Genomic DNA, 21,997 nt, shown 5'->3' with positions numbered 1-21,997 from the left:
AGTCTAAATAAACTTCAGATAAGTATTGAGCGGGTCGAAATACATAAAAATCATGCTTAGTTTAGGTCAAAAAAAATTTTTAAATCGCCTAAACAGCCGATTTTCGTCATTTTTTTCGGTTTTTCAAAGTTTTCTCGAAAATTTGACGGTGTACGGGTCAACCTGACCTCAAATTTGGATTCAGCGGGTCGAAATACATATATATGGGTCCCGTCAAAAGTACTGACAACTTTTTTTTTTTTGTGTGCCGGTGTTTTTATTTAAAAATAATATCTTAAAGCAAGTAATTTTGAATAAAAAATCTATTAATTTATGACTAAGAAAAATGATATAAATAAATACTTTACCTCGGAAGCGAGAGGTTTGTTATTACGACTCCACAAATCGTTTGATAATAGTTTACATATTCCTAATTTATTCATTACTCAACTGAAATGAATAAACAATACGGAAACTCTAAGAATAGGTTGTAAAGGAGCGTGTATAAACATATAAACTACCTCGAAGGCGAATTGATATAAACATAAGTACTAAAAGGATCGAAATCAATAATTTCCCTGTTAAGGTTTAAAGTTCAAAAGGGCGTGCAGATCTAAGTTACCGATCTCGATCGTTTAGTACTCGAGCAAGTACCGTTGTTAATTAACAGCCGAGACCAGTGATTGCAGTTTCAATCGGCTTAGCGAAACGAATGGAAATTTTGAAAAAAAGTTTTTAGAGATAATAGATAATTTAATAAACTATTTCACCACAAAGCGTTTTTTTCAAAAATTTCATTCGTTTCGTGAAACCAATCGAAACTGCAATTGCTCTGCTGTTGGGAGTGCGACAGAGATAGTTCCGTTGAACTCCGTGAGAGCAAAGCGAGAAAAAGATGGTCTCGCCTGTTAAACTTTCTTCATACAGTGAGCGAGAGCATGGAGCACCTTTCTAAAATAAACGTGAGCACGCATCGCACGAAATGTCAAGGTTAGCAGCTCATGTAATTGTAAAAGTTGACGGTGATCTATAACCAATAATTTATACAAATAATTATTTAAAAACAATTATTTAAATCAATGGATCGGTTGTCGCAATTTTAATCATAAATAAATTCCGGCTATTTTTATTTTTATTTTATTCAGCAATCCAACAAGTTGTAATCAGCAGTTTTTATAATTTGAGTAATTTTCTCGAAATGATTACACCGTTAAATTATTTAAATATGCAATATTTGCTGACACCTAATGCAATTCGATAATAAAACAAAAAAGGAAAAGTCATACAAACGTGTGATTCCCGCGATCAATTCAAGTTGCGCATGTGCTAAAAATTTACACGAGCTTCTGTGGTGGCGCTACGGGTATCGAAGTCGAAGTAAAAATAAACTTGCTAATCGTAATGGTAATGGTAATGATAAACAAATGGAATATAAATATGTAATGCAGGTTTATGGAGACATTTGTTATCAATTTGTAAAATCGTACGCATAAACAGACAAATAAATAGCCTGTTGGTAGTACACGTACACTTTCCGCGTTTGTACTGTCACACAAACATGTATTAGTAAAAGGTAAAAGAGTTGTATGCTGACGCAGACGACACTGGGTTGTGAATTTACCGACAGATAACACTACTGTCCTATTCAATCGGCTATTAATGCTTTATACCATTTTTATCCCGACTTGAATTCCTTTTAGAGTTGAGTTTAGTTTTCTTTAGGGCTTGGAAATTCCGACATTGTTTCGATGCTTTCAGTCAATAAGATCTTTCAATTTCTTGGCGTTTATTATGTTATTAATATAAATATAACTTTATTGTGACAGTTGATAAATAAATAAAAATTTATTGGATGTCATGCGTTGAATCTTTTGATGGATTACTTCATAGTTTGGTCACAAACTTTTCTACTTTTAATTTCATTTCTTCCATCTTTCCAATTTGTTTTTTTAATAAAATATTTAAAAATTGCAATTATAAACTGAAACTATCCCAAATACATAAATTATATATAAAAAATAATTTTTTTATTGCTTTACTTTTTTTTTAAATAAAAATACGAATACATGTATGAAAGTATAAAAAAAATATTTTTCAAATTATATATATAAAAAATAAAAATATAAACATATCTTAACAATTTTATACAGAATAAAATAAATTTTTATTTATGCTTTTTATATTTCCATGCATTTTTCATATATTTTTAATGCATTTCCATTATAGCTCAAATTATGTACGTGCAAAAAATATATATTAAAATTATATTTTCTATACCGATTTTTATAGTCCAGCATATACTTTTGATATGCATTTTTTATGGGGTTAGTAAAAATTTAATAATTTTTTATGTTTTTAAACAACTAGACTCCAAAAAAACTTGTCAAATTTCTACGAACTTTACATTACATATTATAAATAAATTACCTTTCATCAGAACAAACAATATTGATCGATTCTTAAACTTAAGGGTTTATTGGCTTAAATACATCTCAGCTTTAACTTTCATTATTAATTACCCGAGTTATAAAATCGAGGCACATGTAGAGCAATATAACGATACTTAATTATTTTTGAAGATAGAAAATAAAAAGCAACTATTCATTAAAATAATAAATTAATTTTACTTTCATTTTTGGAATTTTACTAGAATATTGAATTTTCCATTTTAAAAAACATGATACCATGTAAGCTCAAGTAGATTTATGAAACTAAAGTATTATTAATAGTAATTAAATATGCAATATAAAATAGAATATAATAATAACCTTTTAATATTTTCTGTTTCAGGTAAGTCTTTATGTACAAGAAAACACTATATCCATACATACAATCTATCTATGTATAGTCCACGGCACCCTAAGCGTTATTGTGTACATCGTGCCTTTATAAAGTTACGACAAAGAGCTGTATCTCGGTTGAGAAATAGAGCAGGTTTACATAGCCCAGTTTCGTAATTTTAGATCTCTACAAATTAATGCTAAATAATATTCAAACGTCAAGGTGAAAAACAAATAGCCATTACTATTACTGTTACTATCTTCATTTGGAGATTCAATTTTTGTCTTTCGAAACAATAATTAATCACTTTAATTTCTAAATTAAATTATATAATTTTTTATTCAAACGCGACATTTATTAATGCTTGATTAATATTTACAATTAAAATTACAATTTGGTCATCCACGCTATGAATTGTTCGGATGTTTACTATATGTATAATTATCTATATATAATTCAGCACATATCATATTACAATTCAACACTGACCCACTAAATCCGACACTTCCGGTTCAGACAAGCGTTATAACCGACGTTCACATGTGAAACAATGAGCTGAATGAATTTTTTGTTTCTGTGTGCCATACGGTAGTTATACACTTTTTTTGGTTACCACAATATGTAATTGTTAATCCTCTGGAAGGCAATAATGCGTGGAAATCCATTTCGTGCTCTGTTTAATTTTCGATGTAGATCTACGATTTGCGTAGATACCCTCGTACATTCATACATATTCGCATATATTCATGCCAATACTTGTGCATTTATGCATTCTACATGAAAAACGCATGTATATTTTATTACCTGCGGTTTCATTTCAGTTATGATTATCGCGATGAAAACATCTATTTTATATAACGTTGTTTTTTACTTCTAAATTCACACTTTTTTCCCTGTATTCCTTTTCTAGCTCTTTTCGTCCCTGTTACGTATAATTTCAATCCATGAGAATTTAACATCTCGAAAAATGTTTACAGTATTTATCGAGTTCTCTGATATTTTTCACCAGCAATTGTAGAAAAACTCTGTCATCGATTACCTACTGACGTCATAGCTTTGCATTGAAAAAAGTCTGTCATATCTTCATTAAAGAGGTCCAGTGCTTTTATGGTCGATGAAATGAGGTTAGGCAGTAATGAAAATCTATTATTATGATATAATAGGGCTCCAATGTATGCTATCGATAAATTTTGATTAATATCATTGCTTTTCAAGAATTTTTCAACGATATTGAAGTTGATTTTACGCAATTTTTGATTAGCTAAGCATGTATGTATCTATTTATCTCGCTATTTTTAAAACTCCAAGGGCCGGGTTTTTCAATCTGGAATAAAATTTTATCTAATGCTAAAATAAATATACATATCGTTAATCATTTAATGAATTGTAATAAATTTATTTTTCTTTTAATTAAGTAAACTATTGCAATCTAACGATATTGTTTTTTAATTATACAAAAATATTTAAAAATAAATTGTAACTTAAAAAACTAAAAAACACATGATATTTTTAAACTTTTTAAAAATCATTCAAAATTATTTTCTACTTTTCAGTTTAGTTTGTTTTTAAAGCGTATTATTTAATTTCATAAATTTTTTAACACTGCAGCGTGGGCTTTTAAACTTAAAAAAAACCCTTCCATACATAATCATAAAACTTGTTGTTAACTCATTTCACACGCCATGGCTTGTAAAAAATTTAATGTCCTCATTTACGATTTCTACATTAATTCATATGAAAGTTTCTTACAAAAAATATTATAATTCAAAATAATAAGTTAAAAAAAAAAGGAAAGTAAAAGGATTTGAACATTTATTTATGATTGACGAGTACCCGATGAAAAAAGTTTTTGTCTAATTATATATGATCATATATAATTATATATGATCATTTATAATTATATATGATCATATATGAAATCATATATGATCATACATGATTATATATAGGGTCATATATAATTATATATAAGCCTATGCATGATTAGATCTGATCATACCTGGCTGTTATAACCCTATATATAATCATATATAAGTCTATATATGATCAGATCTGATTATATATAAGTCCATATATAATTAGATCTGATCATACCTGGCTGTTATAACCCCATATATAAGTCTATATATGATCAGATCTGATTGTATATGTCTGTATATAATTAGATCTAATCATACCTGGTTGTTATACCCCTATATATAATCATATATGTCTATATATAATCAGATCTGATAATATATAGGTCTATATATAATTCCAAAATTTTCAAATAATTTTAATAATACATGAATAAATAACTGAAAATTATATTTCATGATAAATTTATAAATCATACACAAAAGATTTTTTTATTTGGCATAATATTGCATGAAAAAGAATAACAATATCAATTTCATATTGTATTTAAAAAATAAAAAAAAAATTTACTTTTTGTAAATTTTAAACCGGATAAAACACGGTAACCGATTGGTTCTACAACAGTAATTTTTTTTTTTAAGTTTTTTAAAAATGTAAAGTAATTCGAAAAACATGTAAAATTTATTTATTTTCATTAAATTAATAAAAAAATTAATTTTTTAAATAAAAAATTCTAAAATACTAATTTCTCAATTAAAAAAAATTTTGTGAAAAAATTGAAAAGTACATAATTAATTGAATAGTTTTAGAGCAACATTGAAGATTTTATTTTAAATTCATACATTTTACCTTTTTATAATTTATACCGTAAATTTGCCATTAAATATATTAGATAAAAAAAATTGAAAATGTTACAGTATAGATGCCGTAAGGGCGTATAAAAATTATACGCCCTTATAGCATCCGGGAACCATAAGGGCGTATAATAAAAATTTAATTTTTTTTTCTAAGTCCAAAAAAAATTTTTAGTCTGGAAAAAAATTTTTTTTTGCATTTCTTGCCGTTTCAGATAAAAATAAGTTAATTATAAAAAAAAAAAGTTTTTTATACGCGCTTATGGCTCCCAGGATCCTACTCGGATGCCATAAGGGCGTATAACAAAAATTCTGTTTTTTTTTAAGTCCAAAAAAATTATTAGTTTGAAGAAAAAATTTTATTTTGCATTTCTATAAGTTTCATATAAAAATACATCGGTTGCCAAAAAAAAAATTATTTTTTACGCCCTTAAATTTTTTCTTCAAACTAAAAATTTTTCTTGGACTTAGAAAAAAAAAATTGAATTTTTATTATACGCTCTTATGGCACCTATAACGCGATATTTTTAATTTTTTTTATTTAATATATTTCATGGCAGATTTACGGTATAAATTATAAAAAGGTAAAATGTATGAATTTAAAATAAAATCTTCAAAGTTGCTCTAAAACTTTTCAATTTTTTCACAAAATTTTTTTTAATTGACAAATTAATATTTTAGAATTTTTTATTTTAAAAATTAATTTTTTTATTAATTAAATGAAAATAAATAAATTTTACATATTTTTCGAATTACCCTACATATTTACAATCTTAAAAAAAAAAAATTATTGTTGTAGAACCAATCGGTTACCGTGTTTTATCCGGTTTGAAATGTACAAAAAGTAAATTTTTTTTTTATTTTTTAAATACAATATGAAATTGATATTATTATTTATTTTCATGCAATATATTATTATGCCAAATGAAAAAATTTTTTGTCTATGATTTATAAATTTACCATGAAATGTAATTTTCAGTTATTTATTCATGTATTATTAAAATTATTTGAAAATTTTGGAAAAAATTAAAATAATCAATGAAATATTTATAAATCTGACAACATTTTAATTAGGTACAAATAGAAGACATCACCATAGAGCAATCACATGTTCCGTACTGTCGAAACTAGTATTAAAAGTCTTCGATAGATGGCACATGGCCGAAGAATTGTTCTTTCCTAGATACTTGACTTCGAAGAGTTAAGTTCCGAAAAGAGTAGAATTTTTGTACTCTAATACAGAGTGTATCTGTTTTTGAATAAAGTTGAACAGACAACTATAATGTATGTTGTATCAACTTTATTGTAATTATAAATTTATTTAACAATTTTACTTAGGCTTCAGGTTTGTCTACATCTTGATATGGCCATATCAACCCTGATCAAGTCTGATATTGCCATTTTTTATATTAGGTCTGATCAGAATATTTTTTCACGGGATATAGTTGGATATGATTAGATCTGGACATTTTTGGATCTGATCATATATAGACGATTATGCATGATTATATATGATTAAGGCAAATCTTTTTTCATCAGGTTGACACTGTAATGCAAATTATTGAAACAAAGGCTTTAGCAAATATGTCTAACTAACTAAATTTTGATCAATTCAAATCGTATTCTATGATTTTTAATAATTGATGATCGACAATTATTAATATATACTTATTTTTAACTTTTATAACTATTGTTATTGTTGAATTATAAGTCTATTACCAAATTTAATTGGTACTTTCTATACCAGTAAAATATAGATGGAGAGCTTACATACTATTCGGTAATAAATCTAAAATACGAGAGGTACAGAATATCATGATACAAAGCAAGAAAAATTATTTTTCATTCGAGAGAAAAATTCTTAAACCAAGAAAATCATTTTGAAGAGTTTCTTTATCTTTGAATCAACTTCATTTCTCCGATTTCAAGAATTTGAACTGCTACTTAAATCAAAGCGATGATGATCTTCAAAATGATTTTCTTTGGTTCAAGAATCATTCTCTTGATTAAATTATTTTCTTTTCAGTGTACAAATCGACTTAAAAGTAGCAGAAGGCGGATGAATTACTAACATAAAATTGAGATGAGGTAATTAAGGTATAGTATATATTGAAACCAATTTGTTCATGTGTGATTGGTCGAATATATCATAAGCATGAAAATATATGCAAACTCATATTCAGGCGCAGTGCAAATTAACTTCTAGTGTGTAATTATTAAGTTATAAACGGAGTATCAAATGCCTTTTGGTAATATCTTCGTTTTAGTATCCAAAAACTCTGATGCCCTTAACTAAAAAAGGAGTGTGGCTTTTTCTGCCTTGAAATAAGGAATTAAAAGTGAACTTTTCTTCGTTAAGGAGGTGTTAAAAATTTTTTTTTGTTCCACCTTACACTAAAACTTCCTGATAATTTTAGGCAAATTTTAAAATTATTCTTAAAAAATACTAGATATAATAACATTACTAAACTCACAGCTCAAATTTTAATTTTTGAGTTATTTTTTTCTGTTTCAGCATAATTATCGCATGAAATTCGGATATGTTACCTGAAAGTGATTTGGAAACCGGAAATCTAAGAACAGATGATCAATTAAAAGAAGCCATTAAGGAGGCTGCAGGTCAGTGTATAAATAAATCACGATTCAAAAATTGACAGTTAATGATAATAAATTAAGCCACGTAAATACGAAAAAAAATTCATGGCAAGTCGGTGGATCACACCTAACCTAACTTTTGCGTTATATAATGTATTGCGTTGTACGATATTTTACGGAGAGAAATTTATAGGAATCTTTCCAAAGCATTATAGGAATGGTTGTTCTCTATACAAAATGATCATTATAGGTATCAAATCCTATGCTCATTATGGGAACCATACCCCATAGTTTGACATTAGAAAAGTTCCTATACAATAATGGAATAGCTTCAATATATTATAAGGTTATGGTTCCTACTATTGGTATGTGGGTCATCTAACTATAATATTATGGGAATAGGATTTCCTATAATATTATGAGGAGTGATTCCCCATGATATTAAAACTTCGTAGGTTTTAGTCAAGGTATATTGAACTGTAAAGGCAACACTTTCTTAACATCCGGTCGTTTCCGCGATATTTTTGATTAGGCGCTTGATTTTCCAAAGAACCACAGAAAAGTCCTTTTTTTGGTTGCTTTTTAAAATTCATGTTATCATTGAAAAAAATTTTCAGAAGTAAATCCAGTGCAGTCATTTCTTTGGTATAGAATTTATTCAAGTTTTCAGAAACCATCCTTGAATTTTTATGTGCAATCATTGGTTGCTGAGATATTAATAATTAAAAGATAAAAATGATCTTTTTCTCCATTCAAAACTGATATCTCCAGTAGAGAAATGCCTCGTATCGAGGTAACTTTAAAAACAAAATTGAAGCTAAATAAACAAAGTTATCTGATCCATATATAGAGGATTAAGTCAAAAAAAATTTTTCCAAAGTCCGTAGATTAAAGAAAAAAAAAAGAAAAAGCCTAAAAGAAGTTTCAAAAATTTTTTTTTTTCAGTGGTTTTCTTAAAAGATCGAAAAAAAATTAAAAAAAATTTTCTCAAGATCCAAAAAGAAACTAGACATTTAGAGCTATAATTTTGCTTTTTTTTATTTGCTGTACGACCATTCTTCTCCAAGTTACAGCCTGTTGAAAATCCCCCAAAAATTTGGATTTTTCTTCTTGCTGTAATTTTTGCAGGAGAAGTGTTCTTCAAACTGACTTTGAAAAAAAATTTTCTACTACCTTGAGAAAAATTTTCTCTTGAATATTCTGATACCCATTTTATATTATTTTAGCGTGCAATTATACATATTGAATGAAAACCCCAATGGTTCAACATTATTCGATCTTCCCATTTGACATGTTAATCAATAATAACAATGAAAATTTACTTCTATCGAGATATTTAATTTTTTGGAGCAAGAGAGAAATTTTCTCAAGACAAGAAAATTTACTTCTATCAAGAACACAATTCTTTAGAGCAAGAGGCTGAATTTTCTCAAAACAAGAAGATTTTCTTGTCTTAAATAAATTTTTTTGGATCAAGATATGTATTTCGTAAGGTAGTTGGGTCCTGCGATTAAAATTTCAAGAAACCTTTCAAATTTATAATATAAGTAATTAAATGCATAATGCACATGCTGTTAAAATTTGGAGACGATTTACCACGTCTAACCGAAGATAATTGCAATTGAAAATGACATTTTACCGGCGGTATGGGAAAAAGAGAGAGAAAACCGCGAAGTTTTATTATTTTTGTATTGAAGAAATTTTAAGAATTTCACGAAAAACTAATATTACTTAGATTAATACATGTATAATTACCCTAAAAAATTCTGGAATTCCCTACCACATAGTTTTTAAGAAATCATCGATAAACTAGTAAAGTAAACAAAGAAAGTCATGCGTGGAAGTAAGTGAGTAATAGCCCGTAAGAGAGGCGACACTTGCGAATGAAAAATACAGCAGTAGTATAAACTATAGATTGGGAAAGAACTACCTTAAAGCAAGAGAATTAATTTTGTTGGAATAAGTGAAATTTCTTGTGTCAAAAAAAAATTTTTTTTTCGCTCAAGAAAATAATGAGGAAGAAAAATATTTTCTTGGCTCAAGTGAACCTTTTTTTCTGTGTAAAATTATCGAAATTACAAATAATTTCAAATGCTTCAAACTGGTCAAAATTAGTCGAATGATCAATAAAATATTTTATTACAAGTGTAATAACATTAAATTTTCAACGTCACAGAAACTTTATCGTTTTTCTATAGATTAGAAAAGTGATTCTTGTACTGTTGTGTGAAAAATATTACTTTTAATATCATAGGCATCATCACTATAATATTATGGGAATGGTTCCCATGATATTATGGGAATGGTTCCTATAATATCTAGCGTTTATTCCTATAATTATAGATACCATTCCTATAATATTATAGAAACTATCCCTATATATTATGGGAACCATTCCTATATATTATGGGAATTATGCCGATAATATGACAGCTATAAGTATAGGTATCGTTCCTATAATTATAGGAACCATTCCCATAATTATAGAAACCATTCTCATAATTATAGAAACATTTCCCAAAAATTATGGGTAAGATTCCCATAATCTAAGTAATCGCTCCTAAAATGGTATAGGAAAACATTTCATTAAAATTATAGGAACGATTTTCATATTTTCTTTCCGTGTATGAGTATAAATATGAGTATTAAAAGAGCTTACAATCTTGAAACAAAAATTAAAAAATAACATAAAATTGTATCTGGTATTAAATTGGATAATAGTTAATATGATAGGTCGAGTGATTGATGCTACTTGATGAGCCAGGCGAATGAGTGTTCTATTGAAACCGATCTCACGCGCAAGAGACTTTTCAGATGACGGGATTTGCATGAAAATCAACCTCGTCAACGACGTAATATTTGGTGCCCGAGAATGATAAAGATCTAGGGTAGGTTGAGTGAATGCAATGAAAAGAATGGATTAGAGAGAGAAAGAGAGAATGGGATCGACTGATAAACAGCGAGGGAAGAGAAGAAGCACATAACAAAAAAGATAGATAGATATTTAGGGATAAGAAAAACAAAAAAGATTCCGAAAAAAAAAAAAAAAAAAACAGAGCCTCTCTAGTAATGTTCACGAAATGTTAATTTACTATGTATTACAATTTTCGAATCTCGAAGATTGTATGATTTTAAGTTGATGATAATCTTTGATTCTTATGAAATCAACTTAACAAATGCTTAAAAAAAAATGTTAAAAAACAACTGAATGTATTTGAATAGTTTTTAGTTAGAAAATATTATCTACAAGCAAAGAGCAGAAAAATTATTTTTAGAAAAATTCATCGGTTACACTTAGCGATCAAAATAGATTTTATTTACTTACCAGTAATAATACTTTTTTGGCCTCATTTTGACCTTATCAACCTCATTTGTAGCTTGAGCTCAGTTAAACTTCAAATATATCGTAATCTAATAAATGAACGTTACTTTTAATTTATTAGAATTTCGAGATTTAGTTCGGGTAAAATATCTTTTATTATTAAATACAATATATATCGGTTATAACGACCACAATCCAATGTTCCTTTCGAAGCAGTTGTAAACGATTTTGACTGTGATTCTAATAGCCAGCTGTAGTAGCTTCAATTATTGCATAATTGGGATCAATTGTCGATAAATCTCAATTTAAAAATAAACAACAACTGATAAATAAAACATTCAATGACTTTCTATAAATTAAAACTGTGATTATTACTTGATACTTTTATGACCTTTTTAAACGAGTAATGGAGATATAATTACAAAATTTTTATAGAGGTTTGGTAACGTAAAAGTGACTGGGGAGATAGATGAAGCGACACAAAAGCTGATGAAGGCCCGGCGTTGCGGTCTAGCAGACAAACCCGACTTACGCTTTGAGAGATCAAGACATAAAAGGTTCACGATACACGGTCAACATTGGCCGTACAAGAATCTCACCTGGAGGTAAGTACCTACACAACTTTTTTTATTTCGATTAAACTTGAACTTTAAGCGACAAGTATTCTACTTTCTAAAAAATTAGTTTTTTAATAAATAACAGAAGCTTCTGTTGTAAATGCCATTGACATTGTTGGTAGCTTGCCAGGGATAGTTGCCAACAGAAGTCTGCAAAACACGCGACTCTTCCTGTAATTACTCATTTGTACACTCAATAAATTTAAATAATGTACGACAATAAGTATATTGAGTCTGACTAAATTTTTTATTGTCTTTCTTGACGTAGTAATTCTATAAGAAGTATTGGGATTTGTATGCAATCCTCGTAGGTAAATATGCATAAGAGTCAATAAAATTGAGGGCGACGTACGAAGAGGGACCATTTTAAGGAGCCGTCAACGGATGTCGCACCCTGGTTATTGTCTTTTATTTTCTTTTTTTTCATGGCTTCTACTGGCTGTCGGGATCTTTTACTAACTACCATGACCCATGACGAAGCCTTTAATTTATTCTCAGAGTCACAATGCCAATCTAAAACTTTTTTATATTTGTATTTATAAGAAGATATTTAAACTGCATACATAATACACAAGAAAAGACATCTTCGTAGGAATAGTCAGAGTACACGGAGAAAATTTTATGTTAACGGTAACCATCCCTATTTTGTAGCTTCTACTATCCAGGATGGTTATTAACTTTTGCAAAGTTAAGATGATAAATGCAACTATCCGGCGATTGTAATTAGTACAATCAGTATATATTAATTCCCACAATTATGATGATACGGTTTATTATCTAGATGGTAACTTTTATCATCGGAGATAGTTAAAATCATCATGATTGCAATCATAAAAAAAATAAACAGGAAGTATAAAAAACCAAACTTTTTCGATTTTAGAGAATATAATAACATTCTAATGTTTGACATAAGAGCGAGTATTGAAAAAAGTATAAATATATATTATTAAGAGAATAACAAAAATTTTGTCTCCAGGACAGTCATATGATAAAATCGATTTTTTTTTTTAGTGAAATTTAGTGTCTTTGCAAAGATCTTGGCTTGAATTTCCGCCTTTTCAAGGTTTCATATCATTCTCATCGATAGTCAATTTATCATGATAAGTTTTTAGGCTGCATTCGAAAATGCTCCACTTTTAGACACATCATTAAGAAATGACCTTTTATCTTGTTAACTATTGACATTTTTAAAGATATAAGCTCATCCTGACATTACACTCATCGAGACCTTTCATTTGAGTACCCACATCAATTTTTCATATATTTCATATATATATATATGAAAAATATATCAAAAATGCATGTGGGTACTCAAATGAAAGCTCTTGGTGAGTGTGACATCAGGATGAGCTTATATATTAAAAAATGTCAATAATTAAGAACTGACATTGCTATCTAGTCAACTATTGACATTTTTAAAGATATAAGCTCATCCTGACATTACACTCATCGAGACACGGAAAAAAATATTGTTAAAATGACTATCCAACGTATCCTCAAATGACGTTTCCTTAAAATAACAATCCGGATTTCTGATTTAAGGATTCATTTGTTTTACTTAAAAGCATACAGAGAATAGCTCTTGTAAATATATGTAATTTCGTCAAAACAGGCAACTGTTTCGTTAACGTAAGGATCTGTATAGTTGAATTAACTAAATGTAACGCTAAAATAATGATATGGATCGTCATTTTGATGATCCTTTGCATAGCTGAATTGGCTATACAGCGTATATCTCTAAAAAAATGACAATACGGCGTATAGTCAGAATAACGATACGTATCCTTATTCTAACGATATTTTTTTCTCCGTGGACCTTTCATTTGAGTACCCACATCAATTATTTCATATATTTTATATATTTATGTATATTATATACAAATATATAAAATATATGCTTATATCTTTAAAAACGTATATGTTTATATTTTCAAAAACGTCAATATTTAAGAAGGTACAGTGCAATTTAACAAAAGTAATTATTTAATAAAGCGAAATTTTTGTTTATTTATAATCCACAAGTCACGGTAGTAACATAGTGACTAATCATATTACTAGCTGCGATGGTAATAATTACCATCATGATTGTAGAATTTACAATCAACATGATTTTAGCGGTTAACATATATTATGATTAAGTTGACCATCTTTAAGTTACCAGCCAGATGGTAATAATTATTATCCAGATGGTAAACGTAACTATCTGGATGGTTCAGTTAACAATTTGGATAGTTCTTACAATCATTCATACTAAGAAGCCTGTTTTACAATACTCGGATAGTTGTATTTACCATTAAATTCTCTCCGTGTTGCTTTCTAGATCCTCAAAACGTGGAGATCTGATGAAAACTCGATTTTTGAAAACTAGGATGAAACCATTAACTTCCCGACTTCTTGAAAATCACCGATGCAGGAAGTTAAAAATTCATTTATGATTGCTTTAGTTTGTGATCAGAAATTAGACAAAATCTTAATTCATAGTCTAATAGATACCAACAAGTTTTAGAATTATATTTCACCGAAATATCTTTGTAATGAGATGGCTGACCTATTATATAGTTCGTGAGCTGATTCATAAAAGTTCGTAAAAAGTTTGTCCAAACGGTCAATAAAAATACGTTGTTGAAATAAAAGATACGCAGACAGAATGAGTGAAAGGGAGAGGGAATTAGTTGAGACCTTTCTGGAAACGTAGGAGTCTTTAGACTATATTGATCCAATAGTCTGTTCATGTCAGCTCATAAATAATCAACAACCCTGATAAAAAAAAAGTATTGAGACAAAGAAAAAAGTATTGAAAAGTATTGGTTTTCTAATCAATCCAATACTTTTTTCTTTGTCTCAATACTTTTTTTTATTCAGGGAAGGTTCACGCACACGTGAAATCCAAGACTTTAGTTTTGTTGAACTGCTGGGTATTTGACTATCGATCGATAAATTTTTTTGGTTTGTTGTATTTTTCATGTCATTTACACTTTTTTCTTTTACTCACAATGTCCGTAGAATGCAATTTGGATTGCTACCTCGTTATTTCGTTGATGTCAGGTAGAAAATTGACAGAGAATCGCTAACAATTGTTCAATCAAATGTGATAATAAAACCCATTATTTTTTAATCGAAATAAAAAAAAAAAATTATCATCAATTCTAATTTCTTATTACTAATTCAGTACCTAACTTTTTAGATGAGCTGAACAATTTTAATTATTTTAAAAGGATAATAAACGATTAGTCTGCCAGTCTCATGTTGTTATCAAACGAGCTTCCAACTCATATGGTAATTTCTTCGACCCTTTATACCCCTGATAGCCATCCAATCATAAAAGTTAACGCTAAATTGCAATCCAACTTTTATACAATCTAGGGCCGGAAATTGGCTTTAACTTTTATCAAAATGTTGTAGGAAAAGTCTTGATGTGAACTTTTAGTGAAGTTGAACAAAGTGAGTGAAAATACTCATTGATATGGCAGATTATCAGAATTTGTCTCTTTTTTACATCGGTAGGTAATTTATCGGTAAAAAAACGACGCACAGTAAAAATTTTTTACGTGACAAAACATCAATAATTTATGGTTAGACCGGGGAGTTGAACCCGAATCGTCTGGTTACGAATCAAGCTCACTATCAGATGAGCTATCTGAGACACACATCGCGGAGGTATTTTTAGTCACTTATATCTGATACAATATTTCTATAATGTATAAAATGTAAAATTGTATTTGCAATTATGAATATAAAGTGAGTGAATTGAATTAATTTAATAGTTTTTGGTTTTTGGCTATGACATTGAAGTTAGCAATCACTTGACTATTTTGTAATTTTTTTTTAACAAATAAATTTGTTCCAAAAAATTATTTATAAAAAATTGCATTTTTAATTTTTATAAATTTCTACATGTCAATTTTTTTTTCTAATTATTTTTTACCATAATTTACTTGTTAAAAAAAATTCCTAAAATTATCAAATGTCAGCTAAATTAATTATCATTTTTAGCTTTAAAAATGTAAAAAAATGTTGTAATAATTTATTAATAAAAATAAATATCTGAAATTATGTGATGTTTAATTTTCTTGAATATAGAAATACTCTGAAACCTTTTATAAAATTATTTACAAAGCATTAAAATTTTTTTTATCGTCCTATTATTTTTCATTAATTTTTTATAAGAAGTGATTGACAATTAACTTGCAAAAAACTTTTTTAAATCATGGTTTTCTAATCAACTTGAAGGTCCAAATAAATATAACTTAAAGTAACATTAATTTTTCTATGAATTTTAGAGTAATTTTTTATTAAAAAATCATTCCAACTTAACAATAACTTTTTTATAGATTAAAAGTTGGTTAAAACTTAGATTCAAATTGCGGCAGTAGATTAACGTTAAGTTACTATACAACTTATGTGAACTTAACGTTAACTTTGACCAAACTTTCTTTACTACAAGTATTTTTATAGTAAGTGTGGCTATCAGAGACAGTTTATTCATTCAAGTGAATTTTCATGAAATGTGGCGCGCTCTTGTGGATTTTATAACAAGCGCGGCTAAGAGGATGATCAACTTACTCATTTTTAGAATAATAATACTATTGATTTTATTAAAAAATTAAAAGATCGGTTGCCCCTACAGTTTTCGCAATTACCTTAGCACTCTTTAAATTTAATAATAGTAAAAATTCTAAAATAACCAGCAGGATCAGCAGTTTTTAATTTTTTTTTATTTTACAAAAGTTGGTCGTTTTGCCAGAATATTTTCTTAAATTTGAGAACAGATTAAAACATTTTTTTCTTCTCGAAGAAAGAAACTGTCACCCATTCGTGTATATTATAATAAAAATCTTTATTGCCCGAAATACGGGGTACAATAGAACTTCCTTTCCTTGATACAAAAAAATAGTCTTACAAAAAAACTCTTATTCTAAAAAATAAAAACTTATAAAGTAATATTTACAGCCATCAAATACAATCTATGCCTTATGCTAATCAATACAATGCTTAACAACTTTAGTACATATCCATAATTTCATTTAACCACAATTTTCAGTCATTCAAATCATCCAGCGGAAAAAGAAAGCCTTAGCCAAGAAAAAACCGCTATACTCACACATTCCACATCCCTCCTCACACATCTTTTTGACGTCCGTTTCCGTGCTTTTTTTCTAATATCAAAACAGATCTTTTAAGTTCCCATAACAAAACTACTGAAAAGAAAGTTACTCTGCCTTTGCACTACCCCTTCGCTTTTCTACACGGAGCTTAGATAGAAGGAGAACGATCGAGATAGGGGGTTTGGTATAAATGTGTCCTCAAAAATAGCAGCAAATTACTGATGCCTACTCTCACCACCAGAGTAGCGCCACTATTAACTCGATCTCTGTGACGTCATTAAAGACAGCAACTTTGCTACAACGCATGTAAACACAAACGCGTGTGTACATTTATGTTTTTTGGCTATACTTAATATTTTTAAAATTTTTAAAGTAATTAAATCGATAATTTTGAAAAATGGTGAAGAAATGTACAGTTAAAAATTGTATGAGTGGCAGTATAGCAGAACGAAAAATGAAGTTGAAGCAAAATAATTGTCCAACGGCTTTATTTCAAGTACCAAAGGTATGATAACCTATAGTTTTAAATTATTTCCATTTTCAAAATTAATAACTGTGATTGAATAATAATAAAAATTTAATTTTTATTTCATGTAATGGTTTAAAGTAATAATTAATGTATATTTTTTTAACAATGATCACTGTTAGTGACAAATAACAGTATATAAACGATATGTTGTTAGTAGGAGTGAAATGTATAATTTATAATGTTTTTTTATTATAAATACTAAACGTAATGAAAAGAAAAAGAATTTTGAAGTCTGTATTTAAAACTAGAGTCTAGAAATAAGATAAAGTTTGTGGATTATTAATTTCATATACTATACATTTTTCATCTTTGGATCTCTTTGAAAAAATCTTCTATCCATTCACTTGCACTAATAAAAAAACTAAACTTTGGAAAAAAAAAAACAACATTTAGAAAAATTATTCTTTAGGTCGAAGCATTAATGTACATGTTTTCAAATCAACATAATATTAACACATAATTAATATGCCAAGAAGTAAATGTTTTTTTTCTGTTTTGAAATTAGTGTCCGAGTATGTTGCAAAAATGAGAATTTGGCAATTGTCACAGCAACTTCTTTCCTAAAAAACTTCGTTTGTGAATTGCATTTTAAAGAGAGGAAGATAATTAATAAATTTGACAGAATGAATTTTGCCCTAATGGTGATATTTACGACTTATCAAAAGCCAGATTTGATTTAAAAGTAGGTGCGATTCCAGTGATAGTAAATAATACTACTGATGTTAATATGTTACAATGCACGGATAATACCAATACTTCTATGCATGTAAACTCAGAGCAGATGGTTGTAGACAAAGAAGATAATGATATTACTATAGCTGAAGACTAACAGTATGAAGAAAAATAATGTAAGCAACAATTTGTCCGAGTCTAGCGAACAGATTTTTAGTTCAAGAATTATTGACGGAATAACTGCAGATTCAAATTGTATCGAGGCTGCAGAAACTCGCAGGACAAACCAGCTCCGATGAAAATATTTTCGGGCACCTACTATTGACAATTCTGAAACTTTTTCATTATCTGCCATAGTACAAGCACTCGAAGACCGAGGTCGTACCTCAAATTAATTGGTGTTGGCCAAAACAATTAGAGCTACAAAAAGTAGTTAATTCTGGCGCCATTACCAGTACATATTATTTTACCAAGCAGGTAAAATTAGAAATTAAGATTAGTCGGGATTTTAACACTTCCAGGTATATAAAAAATAATTTTGCTCGCATATACTTTGTCCTATTAAATATTTCATCTGTAAATATTATCGTACTTTTGTAGGTAACTGTTATTAAAACTGGAGTTCTCTGTAAATTTAGATAATCCATTAACATCAACGAAGAATTTTTGGAAAAATACTACAAGATATAAGAAAAATTTCAGTTTTGTACCGGTGCTGGAGTTAACAATAGAAGGTTTTTTATCTACATTTGTTTTGTAAAGTATAGAATGAATCGTAAAATTCTGACGCTTTTTTGAATATAGCATGAAATTATTGTAGCCAAGCACTCGTAAATTTTATTCAGAGCTACTCAGTAAAGATTTTGGTTTTTAATATTCTTTATGTTGTATTCGATTACCTTTTATGGTTTTCGGCAAATGCTCAGCTACCTGTTGAGTGGCATTTTAAAATCACCTGTGAAATATAAAAGATAATCGGAAAATATATAGGCGTGCTTTACGGCTTGTCGTGAAATTACGAAAAAAGATTACTCACAGTCGGCGGCTATAAAGAAAAAATTAGGAAAACGGTTGGTGACCCTAAAGGCCATCCCTGCAACTTTCCCGCTACTGTTAATGCCTGGCCGCTTTTTGAGCTCTTCGAGCTCAAAGAAAGGCGTACAATCTGTGTTGTTTTAATCTCTCCGAGCTCAAAAGATACTCTTTTCTATGCTTTTGAGCTCTTTGAGCTCAAAAGTCTGATCAGAGAAGCTTCATGGAACACTATTTTTTGAATGTTCATACCGCAATAACTTTTAAACGAATAGAACCGATTTTACGCGGTTGGCGGCATTCTACGTAGTTTTTAAGCCTTATAAATAATTTCTAAGTTTCAACTGGTCAAATCCAGAAATGCTCGGAAAATCCCTTGAAAACACTTTTTTTCGGTTTCTCTTTTCGTTCACGATATTCCTCGAACAGGAATCAACCGATTTTGACCAGCTTGGTGGCAATCGACGTGGTTTTATGATGTTAAGAGGCTGATTAGTTTTGGAATCGATCGGTGAGAGCTGTTTGAAAGTTATTCAAAAAATGTCGAAGTTATGTTAAGAAAAAAACTTTATTTCCCCAAATATTTCGTCAGAGGATATCTCTCGAACCAATCAACCGATTTCCAATGTTTTCGGCGGTACCGACGCGAGCTTTTCTTAACCTCTGAAATTATTCTATATCATCAAAACGATCCGAGAAGAAATGACGAAGTTATGTAGAAAAAACAGTTTTTCGGTTTTACTTCGTTCACGCTATCTCTCCGAACAGAATCAACCGATTTTGACTGGATTGAAGCGCCGATCGGCATGGCTTTGACGTTTAAAGAGCGTGATTAGCTTTTGTAACGATCGATCGAGGTCGTTTAAAAGATATTCCAAAAACCACTTTCAAAAATGATTTTTTCTAATTTTTTTTGGAGATTTTCAAAATTTCTCAAAATCTATCGGTCCGAATCGGTTCAAATTCTCAGGAAATCTAAGTTTAAGGAAGCCCTTTCGACGGTGGCACCAACCGCGATGAAATCCGGTTCAACCGTTCAAAAGTTATAGGCGATTCACATACTTACTTACACACACACACACACACACACACGTCACACATGTCATCACACACACACACACACACACACACACACACACACACACACACACACACACACACACACACAACCAGATGGAATGCGGAACGAAGAAGTATTGCCTGGTGGTTAATTCTAGACACTTCCATGCGCTTCAACTCCGCCAATTGGGAATGCATCATGCAGGCCCTCCAAGGAAAGAATGTACCAGAATACCTTCTTAAGATCGTAGCAAGCTACTTTGGCTCAAGGGTCCTGAGGGAAACATATGACACGAAGAACGGTCCAAGGGAGTATGCTATTTCTGGGGAGAGTGTACCACAAAGGTTCAGTTCTAGGCCCGCTCACCTGTGGAATATGTATGATGGCCTATTAAGACTAACTCTGCTAAGAAACGTCAAACTTCGTAGCATGGCGCAGACGACGTAGCGCCAGCGTAATGATCGTTGCCAAACATCTTTGACAGAGAAAACCCATGTGTTCGATCTCACCTCGAGCATGTTAACCGGTGGATGGACGCGGTAGAACCCAATCGGCGCAACACAAAATTGAGGCAGTGCTTATTACCAGCAGGAAAGTGGTAGAGACAGTTACTGCTTGAAAGTCGCCGAACAAGAAATCACATCACAACCTTATATTCCGATATTGAGGAGTGATGGCTTGATGCCCGACTCAACTTTAAGCAGCAGGTAGAATCACGTCAGTTCAAAGGCGTCAGCAGTGGGAAACAAGTCTAGCACGACTGGATGCCGAACATCCGGAGGGCCAAAGCAGAGCAGAAGGGTACTGTTATCATCTGTAGTCACATCGGTGCCCTTACATATGGTATATCTATTTGAACCAACGCTCTCGCAGATGCAAGAATCATGGAGGAAGGCTGACCCTGCATACCATTTGTGTGCCTTAAGAGTCGCCACAGCGCCTTTAGCCGCACAATATCCGAGGAAGGTGTGCAAAGTTGTTTCCGGAACTCTGCCTCTCAGAGTCCTCGTTGAGGAAAGGAACGGAACGCTTTACATCATCAGTAAAAGGTCAACTACACTAAGCGCTGAAAGAGCTCAGAACTCAGCAACGCAAAAACAAAGTTGACCTCCATGTGCTCCAGTGGGACGCTGCAGAAAAACGAAGATGGGACGTGTCGCTCCTATACCGAGGATCGACAGACTGCTTAAAACCCGAGCCTATGGAGAGGAGTTAATCAATACCCACACCAGATACCTGTCATCATTGCTTTGCTTCCGAGCCTATCTTCATCCGCTTGGCACGACGATTCTTGAGTGCCTCCATCCTGCCCAGGTGTCGCTGAAGGACGTGGAGCACCGTGATCTTTGCATGTCCTCGTTTTAACCAACAGCGCGATGAATTAGAGAAGATTCTAAAAAGAGAATTCAACCGGAGACAATAGTAGAAGAAATGCTGTCATCAGAAGCTGTCTGGAACGCCACGAGCACCTTTGCCACTGAAGTGCTTACAGACTTGCGGTCCATCGGGAGAAAAAGAGCAGAAAACAGAAACCAGAAGGGAGATAGAAAAAAAAAACATCTTAGCCACCAGAAGGCAGAGCGGCAGCTAATTC

General features: G+C 30.2%; 1 protein-coding gene across 4 annotated transcripts in view; it reads right to left on the bottom strand.

Moving 5' to 3' along the window:
* LOC123265062 (uncharacterized protein C15orf61) overlaps positions 1-21,997 on the bottom strand; it is a 197,482-nt gene that overhangs the window by 7,255 nt on the left and 168,230 nt on the right. The window contains exons 1-2 of one of the 4 annotated variants that reach the window (XM_044728646.1): positions 1,467-1,772; positions 348-429 (exon numbers count right to left, since the gene is read on the bottom strand). The exons of 1 other annotated variant lie outside the window; for it this stretch is intronic. In XM_044728646.1, the coding sequence (XP_044584581.1) occupies positions 348-422 (75 nt within the window). In that variant the 5' untranslated portion in view covers positions 423-429; positions 1,467-1,772. Of the gene's footprint in view, positions 1-347; positions 640-1,466; positions 1,773-21,997 lie in introns of those variants that run through there. 2 more of the 4 variants (XM_044728647.1, XM_044728645.1) reach the window with 2 other exon arrangements.

The sequence above is a fragment of the Cotesia glomerata genome, linkage group LG5 (genome assembly GCF_020080835.1).
Source record: "Cotesia glomerata isolate CgM1 linkage group LG5, MPM_Cglom_v2.3, whole genome shotgun sequence".
NCBI lineage: Eukaryota > Metazoa > Arthropoda > Insecta > Hymenoptera > Braconidae > Cotesia > Cotesia glomerata.
Note: the sequence above shows the minus strand (reverse complement) of the source record. Positions and strands in the feature narration are given on the sequence as shown.